We start from the raw sequence: 22902 nt of genomic DNA, 5'->3' as shown, positions 1-22902 counted from the left end.
CACAGAAGGCAGGAGGAAATTTTACTTACCTACATGTGTATTCCTTACAATCCGGGTCGTTTAACACAGACACACGCCTACCTGATTTTGAATGTTAGTGACTCCGTAGGCTAGACACGTTTACTATCGTTGGATTTGACTTATTTTTTTAATGCAGTGGAAAATGAAGCGATCCACGTTCTGAATTAAAAGTGGCTTGATTGATTTTAGTAGAAAGATGGATTTTTGTAAATTATTCAAATAAATCTGGTGATTGAATGTTAATGGCTTGGTAGGCCAGACGCAAAACGTCTGATGGCTTAAAACAGAACCTAACAACCTTACGTTTCGGCTAATTAGCTTCTTATTAACACTTTACCACGGGTGATCATTCCCGGCACATACATGTACGGATACCATATCTGCCACGCGCCGATCTGGTAATTGAATGTTAATGACTCGGTAGACTAGACTAAAAACTTTTGCTGGCTTAAAACAGAACCTAACAACCTTACGCCAAAAATAAATACTCAAGCAACTGGATAAAGTTTTATCCAGTTGCTTGAGTAATTATTTTTGGCGTATCTTACTACCTGGATGTCTAACTTTCATCAACCTAACAACGGTACCTTACATTTCGGCTAATTGACCATATGTGGCCACCCTTGGTAAATTGTTAATTAGCCAAAACGTAAGGTTGCAAGGTTGAACCGGTAGACTAGACGAAAAACTTCTGCTGGCTTAAAACAGAACCTTACAACCTTACTTTTCGGGTAATTAACCATACGGGGCCACCCGTGGTGAATAATTGTTAATTAGCCAAAACGTAAGGTTGTAAGGTTGAATTGGTAGACTAGACGAAAAACTTTTGCGGCGTCTGTGCAGCACAGTGGCAGAGCATCCGGCTATGAACCAATAAGACCCAGGTTCAATCCCCAGTGGAGTACCCAGACACTGTGCCCTTGGGAAAGGCACTTAACACACATTTCCCATGTCCTAAGCCCAGCAGTAGGGTTTTGGGTTGGCGTTAGGAAGGGCATCCAGCCGTGAAAACTCTTGCTACAAAAAAGGACTTGCACTTGCTGAGGAGTTCTGGGGCTTCCCGATCCATGTGCAAGCACGTCTAACCCCCAGATGATGGGGAACAAAAGACGTTAAATTGGATAGAGAGAGAGAGAGAGACGAAAAACTTCTGCTTGCTGGAAACAGAACCTTACAATCTTACATTTCAACTAATTAACCATATGTGGCCACCCGTGGTAGCCGAAACGTAAGATTGTAAGGTTCTGTTTTAAGCCAGCAGAAGTTTTTAGTCTAGTCTACCGAATTACCAGATCGGCACGTGGCAGATATAACACCAGCCAACCGTGCCGAACACCAGCCAACCACAGCCGACTGTCCTCAGGGATGTTAGCTAAGGACTTCCTATATGGAATGCCAGGATGGAATTCGAGTCCCACTGGAATACTAGGAACACCAGTCTTAAAAGTAATTCCTCGAGTCCTAATAAAATGCCAGCCTGGGAATCTTAATCCACAGAAATGTTGTTTTGTAAAAATGTGTCCCCGACACTTCTTGGAATTGCACAGGATTATGTCAGCAGGATGGTGGCAGAATAATTATCTAGTACTAGTAGTAAATATTATTTAGTGTTTTGTGAATCTTTCTAATTGGCTTGCTAAATGTCCTTGCGGCAGTGAAATTTTTCATTGATCGATCTGAATATGATTTCTATTTTGACATTGTTCCAAATTCTGTCCTTCCTTGATTTCAAGTATTTTCTGTCCATGTGTGGTATATGGCTTGGACATGTTCCCGAAGTCATGAATGGGGTTAATGCCCTTTAACTATTGCTTGAATGTATAGGTAATTGAAGCAGCGTGTGCACAATCTTTATCAGTACAAAGTTGATGCAGTTATGACTGTTCCCAGAAGAAAGACATTAAATCTTACAGTTGTAAGGACCAGCATTTAGGACATCTATAAAACATTGTAACAGCCACACATTGTTTTAAAAAAGAACAATATTACTGAAGATGTGAGGTCTTAAATGGGCCATGTATACATAAGCCTGACACATCTGGTAGACACATGTAGCTGCCTGTCTAGGTTATCTAGGGCGAATGTCCCCAGGGGGGGCTGCGTGGATATCTATCCTTTGTACTGCTGACTAACATTCCAAACATTCTTATTGCCTCAAATATATAAATGCCTGTGGACAAATTTCTGTGCAATTCCTAGAATATTTGCAAACTGCACACAATACTATACCATTTGGCTCGCCACTGAGGCGTCGCCACAAATAAGGGATAATAGAGAAAGTAGAGCACTCACCACCAGTAATATCCTAAGGAGAAAGTTTGTAAAACAGAAAGAAAAGTAGGTTATTTCAAAGATAATAACATGAAAGTGACAGTTATTTTGTTACAGGTTAAATCTGAAGTGTCCAATACCTTGCCACTACTAGTTAAGAGTTTAATAATAGCTTTCTGGATTTCTTAATAATGAGATAAAAAAGAAGAGAGTGCAGTTTCAATATAGTATAATATAATATAATATAATATAATATAATGTTATTCCAACTCAAGTAACAACTGTTACTTGATACGTTTATGAATGTTAAACATCCAGGTAAGCAAATAGAGTGGTACAATTTAAACATTACTGCTGGACAAAATACGATAAAAAACGGACGTTTCGGGCGTCCATCCGACTGCCCTTTTTCAACGAGAAGAATGAAGTTTACCTACGGATGCGTCAAGATTGTTTCTAAGTTCTAAATAAACAAAAGGTAACGAATAAAGCGTTTATTTAGAACTTAGGAACATTCTTGAGGCATCCGTAGGTAAACTTCATTCTTCTCGTTGAAAAAGGGCAGTCGGATGGACGCCCGAAATGTCCGTTTTTTATCGTATTTTGTCCAGCAGTAATGTTTAAATTGTACCACTCTAACTGTTACTTGAGTTTTCAGAAACATGGCAGATTTGATTTACAAAATGAATCAAATTGTAAACTTCCAAAACTGAGAAAAAACTTTTAAATGACTGACAATATATTTTAATCGGAACAATTTACATCAGTTGAAGATCTTATCAATCCAAATAACACACTTACGTGCACACGTCTTGATATCTACCAATTGTCTGCAGTTCTAAAAACAAATTTTTGCCTAAGGCCACACCAATCTAATTAGTTGCTTCTCAGATTTTATCAGAAAAAATTGGAGTGACGGCGAAAAAAAAAAGAAAATTCTTGCAAAAAAGTCAAGAGTAAAGATCAGGCTTAACGTTACTTACCACAAAGAATAACAGTTATGATTATTAAGTTTTCAACTTTTCATGTCACATTTTGATTCTTTAATCTAGTACTACAATTCCGATGTTCACTGATGTAACCGATATAACCAATTATCATTATCCTTCCATTTCTTTAGCAAACAGAAAAAAACATCAAAATACACCAGTTGAATGTAAAATGCTTCTTGCTTAGTGTTACACCATAAGGAGCTATATTACCGACCAAATCATTAGAATTCAGGAGGAAAACACCAGAGAAAATGCGACTTTGATCGCAACACTCCAACACAGGCGGGAGAGTCTATTCTGTGTGTAGGGGGAAGTTCCTTGGAACTGCCTAAAAACAATGTCAAGTATGACATTTTACAGTAATAACATAACATCTATATACCACAATACTTACATTTTTCACTTCAAATCGTAACTGCTATCAACATACGTTTATAGGGAGATATATAATAATACCCTTACTTTAAAATCAACCCTTCCAGAACAGCCACCACAGTGCCATGCTGCCTGCTGTAACAAGTAACGGAAAGCTCTGATTGTAGAGTAGAGTAGAGTAACAAAATCCACAGATCACCACAGAGAATTTGATTAATCTGTTCTACGTTGAAGAACAATAAACAACTTGTGTTTTACCCTGCCGGCTGATTGGTGTATCTAAACTAAGGGACTGTACGAAATTTACAGGGTGGGGAAGGGCCGGTCTTCAGGGGGTTGGGTTAAAAAGATTTTCCAAGGCCCTTCCCCCAGGTCAAAATGTTTTTCCTAGGCCCTCCCTCCCAGCCAAAAAAAATTTCCTAGGCCCTCCCCAGTCTATCAACTCATGAAAAATATGCAAGATGGCAAGAAAATCACTGGGCTCCAATTTGGAAGTGTCCTTCTCGTTGTACTTTACAATGGATCTCACCAGCGATCTCTCTCTCGTTTGCTCAGGCTACTCAGTCTTAGGCACCAGCACACAAGAACTGAATGGATTGGAACCCATGTCACAAGTTTGAAAATATGCTTAGAGGCTAATCCATCCTTTGTTCATAAATGATACCACTGTACGATCCTGTATTTGTGTGAAATCACAAAATTTATTTGTACCCGATTTGATATAACGCTTTGCAAACTTGTGGGATCTGAGCGGCATGCCAGAGACTATTTATCCTACACATTCAAATTTGCATTATTTTGAATTTGAATTATTTTATCATGAACAACATTTCAAAATTACGTAAACAATATCGAGTCAAATGCTCGTCATCTGTTGCTTCTAGAATTTGTCAGAAGACTCAGAACGTTACCCTGGCAAGTTGATTCCCAGCGACCGGACGTCAATTAATATTCCACAATATAAAGATGTTGGTTCGCAGGTTTTATAAAATCCTACCTTGGGAAACTTACAAAAGTTTGGTGTACTATCTAGATCTGGGAGCGCTGATCAACAACGCTTAAAGTTCTCGATCTGCCTTCATATTTTTCAAGATGGCGTCCAGTTTCAAACAATGCGCAGTGCCGATTAGCGGTCGAGGACATTCTTATCAATAACTTCTGTAGATGTTTTGGAAGGTTTCCTACCTTGGGAAACTTACAAAAGTGTGGTGTCCTATCTGGGAGCGCTGATCAACGACGCTTAAAGTTCTCGATCTGCCTTCATATTTTTCAAGATGGCGTCCAGTTTCAAACAATGCGCAGTGCCGATTAGCGGTTGAGGACATTCTTATCAATAACTTCTGTAGATGTTTTGGAAGGTTTTGATGGGTGCTGTATGGTCACAGTGCTACATTTAATATTTCCAAAAGTACATTGCTGGACATTGGGCAATCAACCTAACGGAACTATCCTGGGAACTCCTTCTTAAGTAGAGTCGCAATCCACGTTTGTATTACATATTTACCTTCGCCGAGGTTATGCGTAGGGTAGCGTTTGTTTGTTTGTTTGTAACGACCAGCATAACTTGAGAAGGCTTGGGTGGATTGTCTTGATATTTGGTAGGTGGGTAGGTCTTGATGAGACCTGGAAATGATTAGATTTTGGGTCCCCTAGCTGCTTGTTACGGTACTGCAGCGGAACTTCCTGTTTTGATATCTTGTGTTCTGGACATGCTTATAAGGGTCCTGATTTTTGAGTGGTAGATAGTTCTTTGACAGAGAGTAAGTGGTATAGGTTTTGGTCCCCTAGCGGCTTTATTGGAACTGCAGGAGCAGGTGTTGCTTTAGATTTTGAAAGGGAATAACTCAAGAAAGATGGATGGTCATGAATTTTGGTAAGTAGATAGCTTGAGTGATGATGTACAGTAGAATCCGCTTAACTGCACCACCCATTTGTCAGCATTTTGGGTGCAATTATCCGGCTGGTGCAATTATGCGAAATGCCCAGCTGGACCGCACCACCAGGCGTGGGGGGGGTGTATATTGTAAGTCAGAAACACTAGCACAAAGAAAACATGACAATTTGCCGAAAATAAAGAAATAACTACGAACCTGCTTTGATTTTGCATTCTTTCATATTTCCATGCGATCTACCGCATTAATTTACAGCACACGTAACATTACAGGGGAGGCCTTCTGAAACATTGTCATGGGATAACAGTTTCTGTGTTATATTACGTAGAGTACAGTTGTCGATTTACGTAAATCATGTACCGCCATGAAACTAGGAATTGAAACTAAAACTTGGTTACTGATTACGGGTGAGCCCAGAGCAGTGCTCCCTCTCATGTCTGGACAGATTTGACTGTTGCCACCATGGTACTGAAATTGTACAATGTACTAGTATCCAGTGAGTAGATATGGTTAGATGACTTCGATCAGTGACAGATCATTCTCCTTATAGTACGGCCGAACCTGCGTTTACCTCATTCCGGTAACTGGCAGCAGGAAGTTTCTACGACGCGGATTCAGCTCTGCCATAAAATAATGTGACAGATGATCACGTCAGCACCGCACCGCCAAAAGCGACTGCTATGTCCGTCTACACGTATGTAGCCCTTGCCGAGTCGAGTCACTGTGTGGTTTCTGACTAGACGTACGTATAGACGACGGTCTTTTATAATCGCAGCAGTATGTGACAATAGCGCTGCCGCGAACCTCAAACCACCGACAACACCCCATGTCATCCTTAACGCGAAATCAAATCCATGCAAACTTGAATGCATTCACAGTAATTAAAGACAGTGTACAGGTAGAGACTTGAATCTTTATTGAGTACAGCATGCTGTCTGCCAAAGCGTAATGCCACCTTTGGGAGGTGTGCGTCTCTTAATGTTTCCTACACGCCCCGTGACCTCCCATACGATTCCTATCAAGTTGAACGTGACTGTCAATGGAGACCGCCTTCTTTTGTTACTCAAAACAGTTTAAAACATATTGGCGGTATTGCGCCTTTACATCGGCAGGTATGGGCTCATTTGCACAGCGTTTGCCGATTTTTAGCCCACCTTTTAAGTCAACTTGTCGAAGTTTTTGAAAAATTTTGGTGCAGTTACCCGGCATTGGTGACAATGCGTGGTGCAGATATGCGGAGTCACTAACAATGCAGTGAATGGGAACCGGTTTGGGATTTAGGGATTTTGTGCAATTAAATGGAATGTGCATTTATCCGGGGTGCAATTAAGTGGCTTTGTCTGTACATGATTAGATACTTATTATGTAAATCAATATCTAATTTGCATAATTAATGAGGAAAGTTTATACAGTCGCCAAATTCCATGATAAAACTCTCAAACATGTGACATATGTATCTGAGGAAGAGAGAAATATTAATAGATATCAACTATGCAAATGATGACCTCATTTGCATATTTAATGAGAAAATACTCAAGATGGGCTTGATGAATGGTCATAATTTTTTGTATGCAGATAGCTTACGTGATACTTTGATTGTGATTGGACGGTAATTATGCAAATCAGATTCTAATTTTCATAATTAATGAGACAAATCTAAAAACCGGCTGTGTTCCATGATATGACTATTCAATTATGTGACATTTGTAACTGAGGAAGAGAGGGATGTTGATAGATAGAAAATATGCAATTGTAGGCCTAATTTTCATAATTAATGAGTAACTTCTATAATTCCATACAGGTTAATGATGGCAATTTCATTGTTGTGGCATTTGGAAGTTATGTGAATGTGAACATAGTTGAATCAAGTTATGCTGATAAGGCCCTCATTTGCATAATTGATGATGTTAGCATAACCTTCTTTGTTAAGCTCATACTTTGGACAACGTCTGTTATTTGGGTGAAGACGATGAAATAGTATGATTTATAATTGATGAGAGACACTCCTGATATGTCAGTCATAAAGGTTAAAATCATTTGGCGAAGGTATGAGGTCGTGGAACTCTTGCCTAGGCCCTCCCCCCAGACGCCCCCCCCCCCCTGTAAATTTCGTACAGTCCCTAACAGAGGAACATTGGGAATACTGGAGGTTTGTTTGCCTTCGTCTGTCGGAACATGTATGGGGGCGTGTTTGCCGTGGGGAGGGGTGCAGTTACAGACTGTCCCTTTTCTCTCATATTTGGGATGTTTCCGCTAGATTTCTAGGTTTGATTGACATGTAAGCCAAAAGACGAAGTCCAGATAATGTTTTTTAGGAGTGTTGAGCTTGGGTGTTACAGTAACATAATACAGGAATACACTGATATATTAAATGAAAATTTGGGAGCTGTGAACCAATTTTTTTTCTTAAAAAATCAAAAAAATCAGAGCGGCGATTCCGAGAAGCAACAAATTAAATTGGTGTGGCCTTATGAAAAACTGCATTTAAAAAAATTTGTAATAACTGCAGACAATTAGTAGATATCAAGAAGTGCAAATGTACGTTTGTAGCTCTGATCACAATGCAACTGAAAAACATAGATTCTTTGCAGTGTTATACACAAAAGTCTAACGACTTGTATTTTCTCTTAGAAAATAAGTGCTTTTAAAAAAGCTGGCCTCGGCGTACAACTTCTACTCTCCTAAAAAATGTACAATAAGTTCATGATAAAAGCTATCAATGTAATTACGTGCATAAAAAGCAATAAAACATACAATTCAATGATGGTAATTAAGTAAAATAGAAGTTCATAACAGCTATGCCTGAGGCAAGATTGTATCTAAAAATCACTACCACATGTCAAAAATATAGTACAAATAGAAATTTAGGCCGGACGAGGCGGCTGGTATAATTTGGCTTGGCCTAGCGAACACACAGGGATCAAGTTCTCGAACCAACCAATCAGCATCCAGCAAGGTACATGTGTGGACAGTCCAGCGGTTACGTCTGGTATCGGGTTGCTATTTCAAAATCTCGATATATCTATATCTCGTTTGTCAGGATTCTGACAACTTTATCGTAGTTTTTCGTTACTTTATACGTGTTTGCCTCCTTCCTGGTTGGATTCTTGTATGTAGACACAGGACGTCTTACTTCGATATGCGGTGAGTCTGTTCTTCCTCTCTTTGTCTTTGCCTGTTGCCAATGGCTGAGGGAGAAAAGTCAAGAATTCTCATCGTGAGTCATTCCTTTGTCAAGTGATTGGAAATGTTTATTCATGACAGAAAGTTCAAGGCCTCAGGCCATGTCTTCAGTCCTGGCATGTTGCTAATAGGCTGCGACGTTGTTTGGAAAGGATTCCCGGGGAGACATCATGGCCACCTCCCGCAAGCAGACCTGATCAATTTGGAATTGGGATGTAATGACAGTTGAACAAGATCCGATGAATCCTTTTTGTTTATCTAATAACCCCTTTGTTCATTCATGATAATTCTGGGCATTCATTATAAACATTGTTTTTTGGGGGTCAGAATATGTTAGTCACGTATTCCGTACAACCCACGCCCTCCCCATCTGTCTTGTTGTCGCCTTTCGGCTCCTGTGGGCGGTTCGTCACTGCGTTCCCTTGGCGGGTGAAAATATTTTGAACGAGCCTTTGGTTAGAAATGTTACAAGGTTTGTAATCATTTCTTGAGAGACAGAATAAGTGTGCTGATTGTATTTCTCAGACGTGCTGTTTCGAACTCGCTTATAGAGACGAGTATGGTCTCGCCTTGTTGTTGTATTTTTTCTGTTTACATGCCGGTCAATAAAACTTGCTGGTATTCCCACCAAGAAATACTCTGTGTAGAGTGATTATGGGTTTTTCGTTGATCACAATAACGGCCGAGAAGGTAGGCATAAATTCATTTTCGTGAAATGAAAATAGATATTGTATGACATCATAATTGATTACAGGAATTGCATGAATTAGACCTTCTCTGAGTGATCCAGTGAATTCCAGGTAAGGTAGAGCTCCAATTGTCACTGAATAACTAGTTATTTGGCACATTCCGTTGTATTCACCTTTTCTAAAGCAACCTAAACCTCCAATAGGAAATCCCTACCATTGACGTCCTCATTAGCATAACACACATTCCATTGTATTCACCTACCGACACCTCCAATATGACATCCGTAGCATTTACCGTGAGAGAAATACCGTAAAATCCCTATTTACGTACGCACTTTTTAAACTTTTCAAGTCGCAAAAAGATGCTCCAGGCCGACGCCAAAGTCGGGGTGCGTACGTTAGGAGGGGTTCTTCCTCGGAAAAATCGCATATCAGTATGAGAGTACAGTACATCTTCATGCAAATGAAGTGTGGAATGCTACCACACAATCAATCAGTAATAAAGAATAAATAATACATATATTTAAATTGTTTGACATTTTCTCCCCGAAACATTTTCTCAGTAACCTTTTAAGTCGGTAAACATCATCAGAAGGATGATCATGTCAACCTCTAACTATCCAGAGAAATGCTGGAGAGGGGGTGCGTACGTTAGGAGGGTTTTTCCCCTGAACGTTTCAACTCACTGAGTCAGGCCCGCAATTGTCCCCAAATCGGGGGTGCGTACGTTAGGAGGGGTGCGTACGTAAATAGGAATTTTACGGTATGAAGTTTCTGCAAAATTATGCAAATTAGGTCATCATTAGTATTACAAACATTCTGTTGTATTCACCTTTCCTAAAGCTACCTACAACTCCAATATGACATCGGATTCCGTAGCATCTACCGTAAGGGAAATATGAAGGTTCTGCAAAAATTATGTAAATAGAGTCCATAACATGCACACATTCTGTTGTATTCACCTTTCCTAAAGCTACCTACACCTCAAATTTGACATCCATAGCATGCCCTCTCCTGGGACACGGTAACTGTGCGCAAATCAACTACTACACAGAATGGATGTTTTAATAAAAAGAAAAGAAAAATAACAAATTAAGGTTTCGAAGCTATGATATACAATTCGCAAGACAAAAGTGTTGGTAGAAGCTACTTAATTGCACCTCGGATAAACGCACATTCCATTTAACTGACAGTGTACCGAATCCCCAAATCCCAAACCGGTTCCCATTCACTACATTGTTAGTGACTCCGCATATCTGCACGGCGCATTGTCACCAATGCTGGATAACTGCACCAAACTGTTTCAAAAATCCTCGACAAGTTAACTAAAAAGGTGCGCTAAAAATCGGCAAACACGGTACAAATGAGCTGGTAAGTGCCTATGTAAAGGCACAATACTGCCAATATGTCTAAAATTGTTTTGACTAACAAAAGAAGGTGGTCTCCATTGACAATCACGTTGATAGCGATCGTATGGGAGGTCCCGTGTGGGTCACGGGGCGTGTCGTCAGCATAAAGAGACGCATGCCTGTCAAAGGCTGCATCATAGGAGCTTTGGCAGACAGCATGCTGTACTCAACAAAATTTGTCTCTACCTGTACACTGTCTTATTACCATGAAAGCATTTTAGGTTTGCGGGGATTTGATTTTGCGTTAAGGATGACATGGGGTGTCTTTAGCGGTTTAGGTTCGCAGCAGCGCTATATTAACATACTGCTGCAGTAATAAAAGACCGGCGTCTTTACGTATATCTAGTTGCAGTTCTCAGTACATCTAGTCGGAAGCGGCACTGCAACTGGGCAAGGGCTACAGACGCATGGCTGGACATAGCAGTCGCTTTTGACGGTGCGGTGCTGACGTGATCATCTGTCACATTCTTTTATGGCAGAGCTAAATCCGCGTCCTAGAAACTTCCTACATTCACCCGAAGGATGTATATGCGTGTTCGTCTCTGCTATAAGGAGAATGGTCTGTCACTGATCTAAGTCATCTAACCATATACATGTATCTACCCACTGGATACGCAGTACAGTGTACATTGTACAGTAATTCACTACCATGATGTACACTGTCTAATCTGTCCAAACATGACAGGGGCCTCTCTTGCGCTTACTGATTTCACTCACTGTGTCCTGACATGTTTTTCCTGAGAATTTGAAACTTGTTGTTTTAATACATAAACCCGGCCCTAACAAGAGGTGGAATCTACGGTGTTACCACACTGTACCTGTATAACGAAAGTTTTCTAACATCTAAATGCGTGCTGACAAGTTCATACAGCACACAGAGGTTTATAAACTATTCACCTCCTGTATGATACTGTGTACTACCCGTCCAGCTGGGCGATTTCCCATTATTGCACCAGCGGGATAATTGCACCAAATACGTTGACAAATGGGATCTGCAGTTAAGCGGATTCTACTGTATATATTAAATGGGTGTTTGAAAAGAAAAGAAAAAATTCCACACTGAGTCTCGAACCGACAACCTTTTGTCAACATATTTTCGCGTAAGAATCGCATCACTTACCAACTGAGCTAGCTGGACTGACCACCTTGGCAGCGATTTTTAAGATATATGCTATATCAATCTCACTACATGTTACAATTTTTGTCAATATTTGTTGTTTTTCTTTACACTTTAAGGTTATTCACTTAATTTAACATTTCATTTATTCGTATCATGTCTCATCTGGAAATGACATATATGAGATATAGATGACGTGGTTTGCAGCATCTGATTCATGGGATCAGCAGGAATATGGATCAAGATCCATTGTTGCCTTGTTGTATCCAGCCTTCTGGTATCAATATGGCAAAAAAAATAATATTTGGGGCAACAAAATGCGAAGACATCATGCATATGGTCCAAAAAAATTATATCTAGAATTCTTTCATGCCCAGCTCAGAATGGAATGCCAAAATGCCAATTTAGCCAGGGTAGAAACCTGAAGAGAATACTAGAAAGGCAACATTTGCGAGCAAATACAGCATGTTTAGCCATACTCCTCGCCATGCAAAAAATGGACTCTCCCAAAATAACAATGGACCATTCTAAAATACTTCCACTAAAAAAATGAATCACCCCAGTCCAAAATTGAGTCTTCCAGTAGCCATGGTAGCACCTCAACACAATATGGACCAGTCCACAACCATATCCACTTATTGATTAACAAATACACTTCTGCTAACAAATGGACTTTTTCATAATCATTCCAGCTCAAAATTGAAAGAAATTATTAAAGAATCCTCCCCTTGCAAGAATGGGATATTCCTTGTAAACCAGTCGAAAAATATCCGCTGAAAATTACACTCTTGCGCATAATCAACCCAGTTCAAAATTGAATTAAAAAAGATCAACCCCAGGGAAGAATGAAGTTTTCCATAGTATACATAATGATATATATGAGGATTTGACAGGAGAAGAAGGAAATGACCAAAAACAACATATTTCAGCGATAGTATGGGTGAAATATAAAAATGTGACACCCCTTTGTTTGAATGCACTTTGGGTTGAAAATAACGAAACGAAAAAATTCTTTGTTTAAAAAATCGTTTTGAAAGGCTGTATGCCAAACATTTGAATGAGGGCCTGGGTACATGACCAAGGCAGACACATACCAGATTTTATATTATTTTGGTTTAATACATAGGAACTGGAGATGTGTATCTTTGTTAAAAAAAGAGTGAACAAAGCCATGTAATCACATGTCCTAGGAATTCCCATACCATATTTGGCATGAATACTAGCACACCTGCGCCAGGAATGCAAGATAATTAGATTAACCCAATTGACCAATCTGGTGGTCGCAAGGCTCACAGACATGCAAGGCCAGGTGCAAGGCACTTGGGGTCAATGACCTTTAGGTCATATGTAGTATTGAAAGTGACAGAAGTGGCAAATATTGTCAAGAAAGCCCAAAATAAATCATTTTGAAGATATGTATGCCAGAAATGGGAATGTAGTCCTTTAAATATTTGTTCAAGGCACATATACAGCAAATTTCAGGTCATTCGGTCGAAATACCAGGGCGCAGGAGGCCAAGATATGCATCATTGGTCATAAAAACCTCAATAAAATCACTTTCAAGGTCAATATCAAAAAGAGGAAAAAAAACACATTGGTTTTTGCCTACATTACCTTTGTTCCAAATTTCAGGTCATTTGGTATAAAAATGACAGAGATGAATCGATTTGAAGATTTGACAGGAGGAGGAGGAGGAGGAGAAGAAGAAACCTGAGTAACAAGATTAGCAACATAAAAAGATGTTGCCATGGCGACGGTGGTCTTTGTAAACGTTTTCGTTTTTAGCCCACATGCAAATAAGGACCTCGCATAAATCATATCAGTCAATCACCTTATCTACCAAAATAACACAAGTTGTCCAATGTATGAAAATCTTGTTTTCACAAAAAAAGATATCGTACCATTTCCTCATAAATTATGTAAATGAGGCAAGTTTGAGTCAAAATCAGCTCCTGCAGTTCCAAAAAAGCCGCTAGGGGGTCCAAATCTACAGGACATATTTTCCTAACAAAGAGCTATCCACCAAAATCATGACTATAGCATGTTCAGAAGACGAGATTTGAAAAGTGAAAGTTCCCCTGCAGTACCATAGAAAGTCGCTAGGGGGCCAAAAATCCAATGATTACAAGGTCTCCCTGAGACCTACCCACCTACAAAATATGAAGACAATACATCCAGGCATTCTTGAGTTATCGTCCCATGGACTTTCGCATTCCTGTACAATTCCTAGAATTCTTGCAATCTGCACACAATATAGTAAAAATTTGGCTCCCCCCTGAGGCGTCGCCAAAAACAATATGTTTAGCCATACTAGGTATGGCTAAACATAATAACTTAATTACTTACCAAATACCACATCCTGCTGTACTCTGGGTCGTTGAACTTGACCATGTTGTCCACCTTCAAGCTGTGGCCTTGCTCGATGACCGAGTTCACAAAGTCATCCACAGCCGCCCGCGCCTCGGCCTTGTCTCTATCAGAGCCCTTCTTTTCCTTCTCTGCTTCAGAACTCTGGGAGGGTAGAGATGTAACTTGTAGTCTTTTCTGAAATGTTTGGTTTTTTATCAGAATACAAAATACAGTAAAACAAACAAAAGAAAAAAGAAGCATAATGTACAAAAACTATATCCTATTTTGACCATAAAAGGAAATTCAAAAGTACATCACGCAGTGAAAGAATAATGAACTTAAGAAAGGCCTTCATTTACTCCTGAGCAAATACAGCATGTTTCGCCCATCCCCATGCAAAAAATAGACCGTCCCAAAATAACACCTGGGCAAATCGAAATATTAACTAGAAAGGAAACATTTGCCGGAGCAAATACAACATACTTTGCCCATCTCCCTCCCGATGCAAAAGTTGATTGTTCCAAAATTTCCCGTCCAAAAATTTCTCTCTAGAAGTTCTGCGAGACGCCAAGAGCCTGCCGCATAGTTTAGCAACTTCTTACCGCAAAGCCTTGCGAGATTTTTCTGCGGAACACCTCCTACGGGTTCTCGCAGACTTTTAACTTTTCGTCGCGCGCTATTCCGAAGTCATGAATTGAAGTACTTGACCTATATGAAAATTAGGAGACCCGATAATATAACGTTGATATCTGCCTGAAATTGTGAAAACAATGCGTCATAGCAAAGCTAGGCCACATCAAACATGTTAACAGAAGCATAAGATGGGACCTTTATTCATGTAAGAAAATTACATGTATATTCTAACTATAGTTGAAATTGTGATGGCTTTCATTTATCTGTATAATCTGTAACATCCTTACATCGAACGGACTTGATCCATGTAATTCAAACTGTAGGTTTGCTGTAATATGACGGCGTGTTGGATGTTTTGCAGGGGGATCTTCAAACAACTTCAATGATAACATTTTCTGACTGACCTAAACCCAACCCACCTGTGTTGTTGAAATAAATAAACCAGGCAACTGTTGTTTCTTGTAAATCTTTTTTTTTTAATGAATAATGAATAAACCTTCCTCCAGTGCAGTTGTGCCGACAGACGGTCGGAAGACAAAAAAAAATGTGCGACTAGAAAGGCCGTCATCTGCTCCTGAGCAAATACAGCAGATTTTACTTCCTCCTCATGCAATAATGGACATTTTGTGATGATCTAAGCTACATTTGTTTGAATGTGTCGTTCATTGCGCGTGTGTTCCTGCAACATGACCTCAGGTAACCTGAATAGAACACATGTTCTTTGGGCAGCAGCAAATGAAACGCTCGAACCTTAGATAGAACCTGGATTCTTTGGCCAACAGCAAATAGAACGCGCAGAACCTTAGATAGAATGTGGCCCGTTTTTGGTCTGAAGGTAGGCACAAAAGTCCCCAAAACAAAGCATTTTTAGGTGATGTACACCAGAAATGTACCGAATTTCAGGTCATTTGCTTGTAATACCAGGGCACAGGAGTCAAAAATATAAAAATTGCCTAAAAATGCCCCAAAAAACCTCCATAAAAATGATTTTAAGGCCTGTTTCAAAACAATTAAAAAAGGTCTGGGGGTAATTGCCATCTTTACCTCCATGCCAAATTTCAGGTCGGTTGGTTAAAAAATGGCGGAGTTGAATCCATTTGAAGATTTGTCAGGAGAAGAAGAAGAAGAACATGTATAAGTTGAACTAGAAAGGCCGTCATTTGCCCCTGAGAAAATACAGCATGTTTCGCCCATAGTCCTCCTCATGCAATAAGTGGGCTGTCCTAAAATAACCCCTGGGCAAGTCGAAATATTAACTGCATGCAGGAAGGCAACATTTGCGAGAGCATCATACTTTGCCAATCTCCCTCCCGATGCATAGATTGACTGTTCCAAAATCACCCGTGCAAAAAAATTCTCTCTACAACTAAGTACAAGTTCTGCGAGACGCCAAGAGCTTCTTACTGCAAAGGCTTGCCTGTTAACCTGCAACATGACCTCAGGTAACCTGAATAGAACACAATGTCATGTTCTTTGGGCAGCAGGAAATAGAACGCTCGGCACCTTAGATAGAACGTGGATTCTTAGATAGAACATGGAACGGGGACAGCACTTTTGACCCGTTTTTGGTCTGAAAATGGGTCCAAAAGTCCCCAAAACAAAGCATTTTGAAGTGATGTACACCAGAAATGTGATTGAAGTCCTGTAGGGACATGTTCAAGGCACCCTTGTGCCGAATTCCAGGTCATTTGCTTGTAATACCAGGGCACAGGAGCCAAAAATATAAAAATTGCCTAAAAATGACCCAAAAAAAACTCCATAAAAATGATTTTAAGGCCTGTTTCAAAACAATTAAAAAGACGTCTGGGGGTAATTGCCATCTTTACCTCCATGCCAAATTTCAGGTTGGTTGGTTAAAAAATGGCGGAGTTGAATCCATTTGAAGATTTGTCAGGAGGAGGAGGAGAAGAAGAAGAAAGAACATGTACAAAAACAATATGTTGGGCCCATGCCTATGGGCTCAACATAACAATATGTTGAGCCCATACCTATGGGCTCAACATACATGTAACTAGAAAGGCCGTCATTTGCCCCTGAGCAAATACAGCATGTTTCGCCCAATTACTCCTCCTAATGCAAGTAGTGGGCTGTCCCAAAATAACACCTGGGCAAATCGAAATATCAACTTCATGTAGATAGGCAACATTTGCAAGAGCAACATACTTTGCCAATCTCCCTCCCCATGCATAAATTGACTGTTCCAAAATCACCCGTGCAAAAATATTTCTCTCTTTAAGTTCTGCGAGACGCCAAGAGCCTTCCGCATAGTTTAGCAACTTCTTACTGCAAAGGTTTGTACGTTTTCCTGCGACATGACCTCAGGTAACCTGAAAAGAACACACGTTATTTGGCTAGCAGCAAATGGAACGTGAGGAACCTTAGATAGAACAATTTGGATCCTTTGGCCAGCAGCAAATGGAACCCGCGGAACCTTAGATAGAACATGGAACAGGGGTAGCACTTTTGGCCCGTTTTTGGTCTGAAAATAGGCCCAAAAGTCCCAAAAATGAGGCATTTTGAAGTGATGTACACCAGAAATGTGGTTGAAGTCTTGTACGGGCATGTTAAAGGCACACTTGTACCGAATCTCAGGTCATTTGCTTGTAGTACCAGGACACAGGAGCCCAAAATGTAATTTTTGCCTAAAATGCCCAAAAAAAACTCCATAAAAATGATTTTAAGGCCAGTTTCAAACAAAATGAAAAAAAGCCTGAGGGCATTTGCCATCTTTACCTTCATGCCAAATTTCAGGTTGGTTGGTTGAAAAATGACGGAGTTGAATCCATTTGAAGACTAGAATATCCAACATTTTCGGGAAAATGCAGGATATTCCCCTCCCATTACCTACACCTCAAATATGACATCCTTAGCATTGACTGTAAGGGTATTATGAAGTTTCTGCATAAATCATGCCAACGAGGTCTGCACTAGCATAATTTATGGTCAGGTGTGTCAGAGCAAACTCCTGCTCTGGGCACCAACTCATAGGCACTCCTGTGTTGGGCGACCGCGACGGACCTACATAGACCAACTTGCTGGTGATGTAGGGGTGAGGTCTGAAGATCTAGACCAACTAATGGCGGACCGTGACGCCTGGAGGGAGAGAGCAGCCTTAGTCCGGGCAAGCTGATGTGTTTACCTTTCCTAAAGGTACCTACATCTGAAATATGACATCCGTAGCTTTTATGGTAAGGGATGCATAAATTATGCGTAAGGCAATCATTAGCATAATTTATGGCCAGGTTTTCTGACCTTTCCTAAAGGTACCTATATCTCAAATATGACATCAGTAGCCTCTACGGTAAGGGAAATACAAGTTTATGCATAAATTATGCAAATGAGGTCCGCATTAGCATAATTTATAGACAGGCGTGTTCACTTTTCGTAAAGTTACCTACATCGGAAATATGACATCTGTAGCCTTTATAGTAAAGGGATATGCATAAATTATACAAACAAGGCCCTCATTAGCATAATTTACGGCCAGGTTTTCTGACCTTTCCTAATGGTTCCTACATCGCAGCTATGACATCCATAGCTTTCACGGTAAGGGAAATACAAGTTTATGTCTAAATTATGCAAATGAGCTCCTCATTAGCATAATTCATGGCTAGGTGTGTTTACCTTTCTTAAAGGTACCTACATCTCAAATATGACATCTGCAGCTTTTACGGTAAGGGAAAAACAAGTTTACGCATAGATTATGCAAATGAGGTCCTAATTAGCATAATTCATGGCTAGGTGTGTTCACCTTTCCTATAAAGGTACCTACATCTGAAATATGACATCTGTAACGGGGGGAGACCATAGTCCGATAACTGTTCTAAGTGAATGCGCATGTCTTTTGTCATCGTACATTTTGCCCTGAACCCATCAAAAACAAGCTTAGATCTTGTAACAGGCATATAACGTTGGGTAACATAAATTCGTGGGGTACTTAAAGTCGGGATTTTTCGAAAACGGGGTATTTAGGGATATTTGCTAGATGCAACATCAGTAATACAGCTAGAAATGCAAACTTGACAGACTAACGTATTCAGAACACTGTCTGAAAAGCTTCGATAAGCATGCATTAGAAGTTGGCTACGTCAAAAACTCTCCGTCCCTTATGTCACAGTCTGAGGGCTTCGTGGGAGCATTATTCTACATAGTTGTTCGCTGGTTTATAAGACGAATGTCACATCCGCTTCCTGCTCAACACAATTATTACCTTCGCGACGAATGGTTTCGTCGAGAAGGTTATTCGACGGTGCTTGTCTGTGTGTCTGTTAGTGAACAGAATAAGTCGAGAACGCCTGGATGGTTTGTTGTCGTAGTTGGTGTGTCGGTGTGTATGTGGCAAATCTCAAGATGATTAGATTTTGGGCGAAGTGTTTTGCATAATTAACGAGAAAAGTGTAAAAATGTGTTCAATTGTATGCTTTACTATGCGTTCTGGTTGCGACGGGGATATTGATACGGGTAGATGGGGGGCAAAGTTGGTCATGAGGGGTCATGAGGGGTCATGAGGCAGGCAGGAAACGTCAGTTACATGTACTGCAGCTGCCAGGGACAAATTGGCTATCAGCCAGCTGTAGGGCAGATACAAGAGATAGGCTTGCCCATATAGGCAGTAATGCTTTAAAGCACTAAAACAAGGGCTCAGAAAAGGATTCACCTTAATTGCAAGCCCCAAAAATTCTTATGCACCAGAAAGCCACATCTGTCTACTTTAGAATCATGCAAAGAAAATAGACAGTTGACCAGCTCGTTCTCTCGTAACAGCTGACAGACGAAAACAATCGTCAACTTTGACCTACTCCCAGCCTGGAAGAGTCCACTCGGAGCATGTGAAACCAAACCACAAAGATATCTCCTTACACCAATTAAAAGACTGAAACATACAAATTTTGACCAAAGTTGGATATACACGGCCTTATATGAGTAAGAACAGTCATTAATGCAGTGCCACAGCATGGGAATACCGAGCATGTCTGTGTGTCTGTTAGTGAACACGATGTCGAGAATTCTTGGAAGGATTGTCTTGGTATTTGGTATGTTGGTAGGTCTCGATGAAACCTGAAAATGATTAGATTTTGGGCCCCCTATCGGCTTGTTACGGTACTGCAGCGGAACTTCATGTTATGATATCTCGTGTTGTGGACATGCTATGGAACTGATTTTTGAGTGGTAGATAGCTCGTTGGGCAGAGAGTAAGTGGTATAGGTTTGGGCCCCCTAGCAACTTTTTTGGAACTGCAGGGGTAGGTTTTGCTTCAGACTTTGAAAGGGAATAACTCAAGAAGGGCTTGATGGAAGGTCATGATTTTTTGCATGTACATAGCTTGAGCGATGATGTACATGATTGGATACTTATTATGCAAATCAGTAACTAATTTGCATAATTAATGAGGAAAGTTTATACATTCATCAATTTCCATGATAGGACTCGCAAACATGTGACATATGTAACTGAGGAAGAGAGAAATATTAATAGATATCAGCTATGCAAATGAGAACCTCATTTACATAATCAATGAGAAAATAATATAACTCGAGATGGGCTTGATGGATGGTCATGATTTTTGGTATGTAGATAGCTTATGTGATGCTTTGTATGATTGGATGATAATTATGCAAATCAGATTATAATTAATGAGGCAATTTTAAAAACCTGCTGTGTTCCATGATATGACTATTCAAATATGTGACATTTGTAACTGAGGAAGAGAGGAATGTCAATAGATAGAAATTATGCAAATGTAGGCCTAATTTGCATAATTCATGAGAAACTACTATCATTCCATACTAGTAAATAACGGCAATTTCATACTTGTTGCATTTAGAAGTTGTGTGAATGTGAACACCATTGAATCAAATTATGCTAATAAGGAGCTTATTTGCATTATTGATGAAAAATGTTAGCATAACCTTCTTTGTTAAGCTCATAATCATAACAAGGAGGTTTGGACAACTTATGTTATTTGGGTGAGGAGGATCAACTGGTATGATTTTTGATTGATGAAAAACACTCCTAATACGTCAGTCATAAAGGTCAAAATCATTTCGCGAAGGTATGAGGTCGTAGAACTCTTGTTTACAATACAACTTATTAGAATCTCTTTTGGTAACCTACAACTGGACTCTAAGTGTGATTAATTATCAAAACGCCTCTTTGTTGCTGCAATCAATTAATGGCTACGGCGCTACGGTGAATTTTCCCGCCGCCATATTCGTTACCCAGAATCCTGCTATTCGGCAGACTACAAACGTTGGCGAGGAACACTTTTTTGTCTTAATGTTGTGTGTGATAGTGGACTGATGGCGATATTTTCCTCAAAGTTTGCTCTTAGCACAAGCAGAAACACATGGACATAATAGTATTACAATTTCTACGGCATCCAGCTAAGGCCCCGTTGAATAATGTACAAATTTCCATGACGGTGGGGGTGAACTTTGAGTGACGTTCTACCGACTCAACACACGGGTTGTTCCCGAAGGCCTGATATTTGAGGTACGGCCGTTTTTTCGTGTATTTTTTTTACTTGGACACGTCTATATCCATAGCACTCTCCTCAAGCCAAGGATGGAACGAATAGCTGCTGTATAAAATGTGATTAGCGGTAAGATATTCAAGACGAATCTTCTCTCCCGAATTAATGTGCCCCCCTGTCCGACAGCACCGTAATTGTGCGTGCGTCGGACGGTAGTTTCAAGTTGAAATATTATGGTGTCAGCACGACTAGAGACAAAATCTACCATATATATGATTAGTGCAAAGATAGTACATGATACTGACAGAATAATAGAAAAAAAGGATGGTTCATTGTTCTGCTAGATTGATTTCAGTCAACCATTATCGGAAAAATCCCGAATTTAGGTTACCCAACGTTAACTGTGATTAAAGCTACACAGACATAGTTTTCATTTAAACAATAGCGTTCCGCACTTTGGTTTTATTGCACACAAAAGTCACTGCACTTTTAGGGTTTGCATTCTAGTGGAGGCTTCCAACACAGAAAGGGGGTCCAAACTCTGGTAAGGTGACAAGCAGGTCATTACTGTTCATGTTTAAGCATCCCATGTGAATAGAATTACACTGCAGCCTTGCAATATAATTTTTTTTTGTCGCAAACATGTGCCATATTTTGTATTACAGTAATTCTTCAAATACGGTGAGATAGAAATTTCCCCTCTCACGGCGAGATCAACCTGCCGCCGGCAAACAAAATGGCTTCATTGATGGTCTTTTCAACCTTGTCATTGACAGCAGCAATATCCATGGGATTTTTTTTGGTCGGTGGGGTTGAATTTTCAGGAATGGTCGGCGCTCTACCGGCGGGTTGACTAAATTAATTGTGTTGGGCACCTCTTTAGGCTGCTGTCATACGTGATTGGTAAAGATGGCAGAGCTACAGGATGAACACTGCGGCATTATTTTAACTCCGATTATCCAACTTTAAAGGCAAAGATGGTATATAGGTTTGTTTTAGAGGAAATCTAATGAATAGCCTTCCTATATGTGGTGGTATCTTTTTACCTTTTGTATTCTACGATGAACAACTAAAGAGTTTCGAAGGGCATGTTCACGATCACGGCATTCGCTCGTCAGCCCGCACGGAAGGCATCAGACTTACCGGACTATGGACCTTACCGGACTATGGACACCCCCGTTAGCCTTTACGGTAAGGGATATGCATAAATTATGCAAACGAGGCCCTCATTAGCATAATTTATGGCCAGGTTTAATGACCTTTCCAAATGGTACCTACATCTCAAATATGACATCCGTGGATTTCACGGTAAGGGAAATACAAGTTTATGTCTAAATTATGCAAATGAGGTCCACATTAGCATAATTTATGGTCAGGTGTATTCACCCTTCCTAAAGGTACCTACAACTAAAAAATGACATCCATAGCTTTTACGGTAAGGAAAATTCAAGTTTATGCATAAATTATGCAAACGAGGCCCTCATTAGCATAATTTATGG

General features: G+C 40.0%; 1 protein-coding gene across 5 annotated transcripts in view; it reads right to left on the bottom strand.

Annotated features, from left to right (window-relative positions):
- The window catches only part of LOC136421239 (furin-like protease kpc-1), a 217503-nt gene that overhangs the window by 105912 nt on the left and 88689 nt on the right, over positions 1-22902 (bottom strand). For 4 of the 5 annotated variants that reach the window (XM_066408448.1, XM_066408460.1, XM_066408438.1 and 1 more), the window contains one exon: positions 14296-14493. In XM_066408448.1, coding sequence (XP_066264545.1) covers positions 14296-14493 — 198 coding nt within the window. The remainder of the gene's footprint in view (positions 1-14295; positions 14494-22902) is intronic. The other variant, XM_066408467.1, reaches the window with a different exon arrangement.

Source organism: Branchiostoma lanceolatum, chromosome 1 (genome assembly GCF_035083965.1).
Source record: "Branchiostoma lanceolatum isolate klBraLanc5 chromosome 1, klBraLanc5.hap2, whole genome shotgun sequence".
Taxonomy (NCBI): domain Eukaryota; kingdom Metazoa; phylum Chordata; class Leptocardii; order Amphioxiformes; family Branchiostomatidae; genus Branchiostoma; species Branchiostoma lanceolatum.
This window is presented reverse-complemented; position numbering and strand designations above follow the sequence as displayed.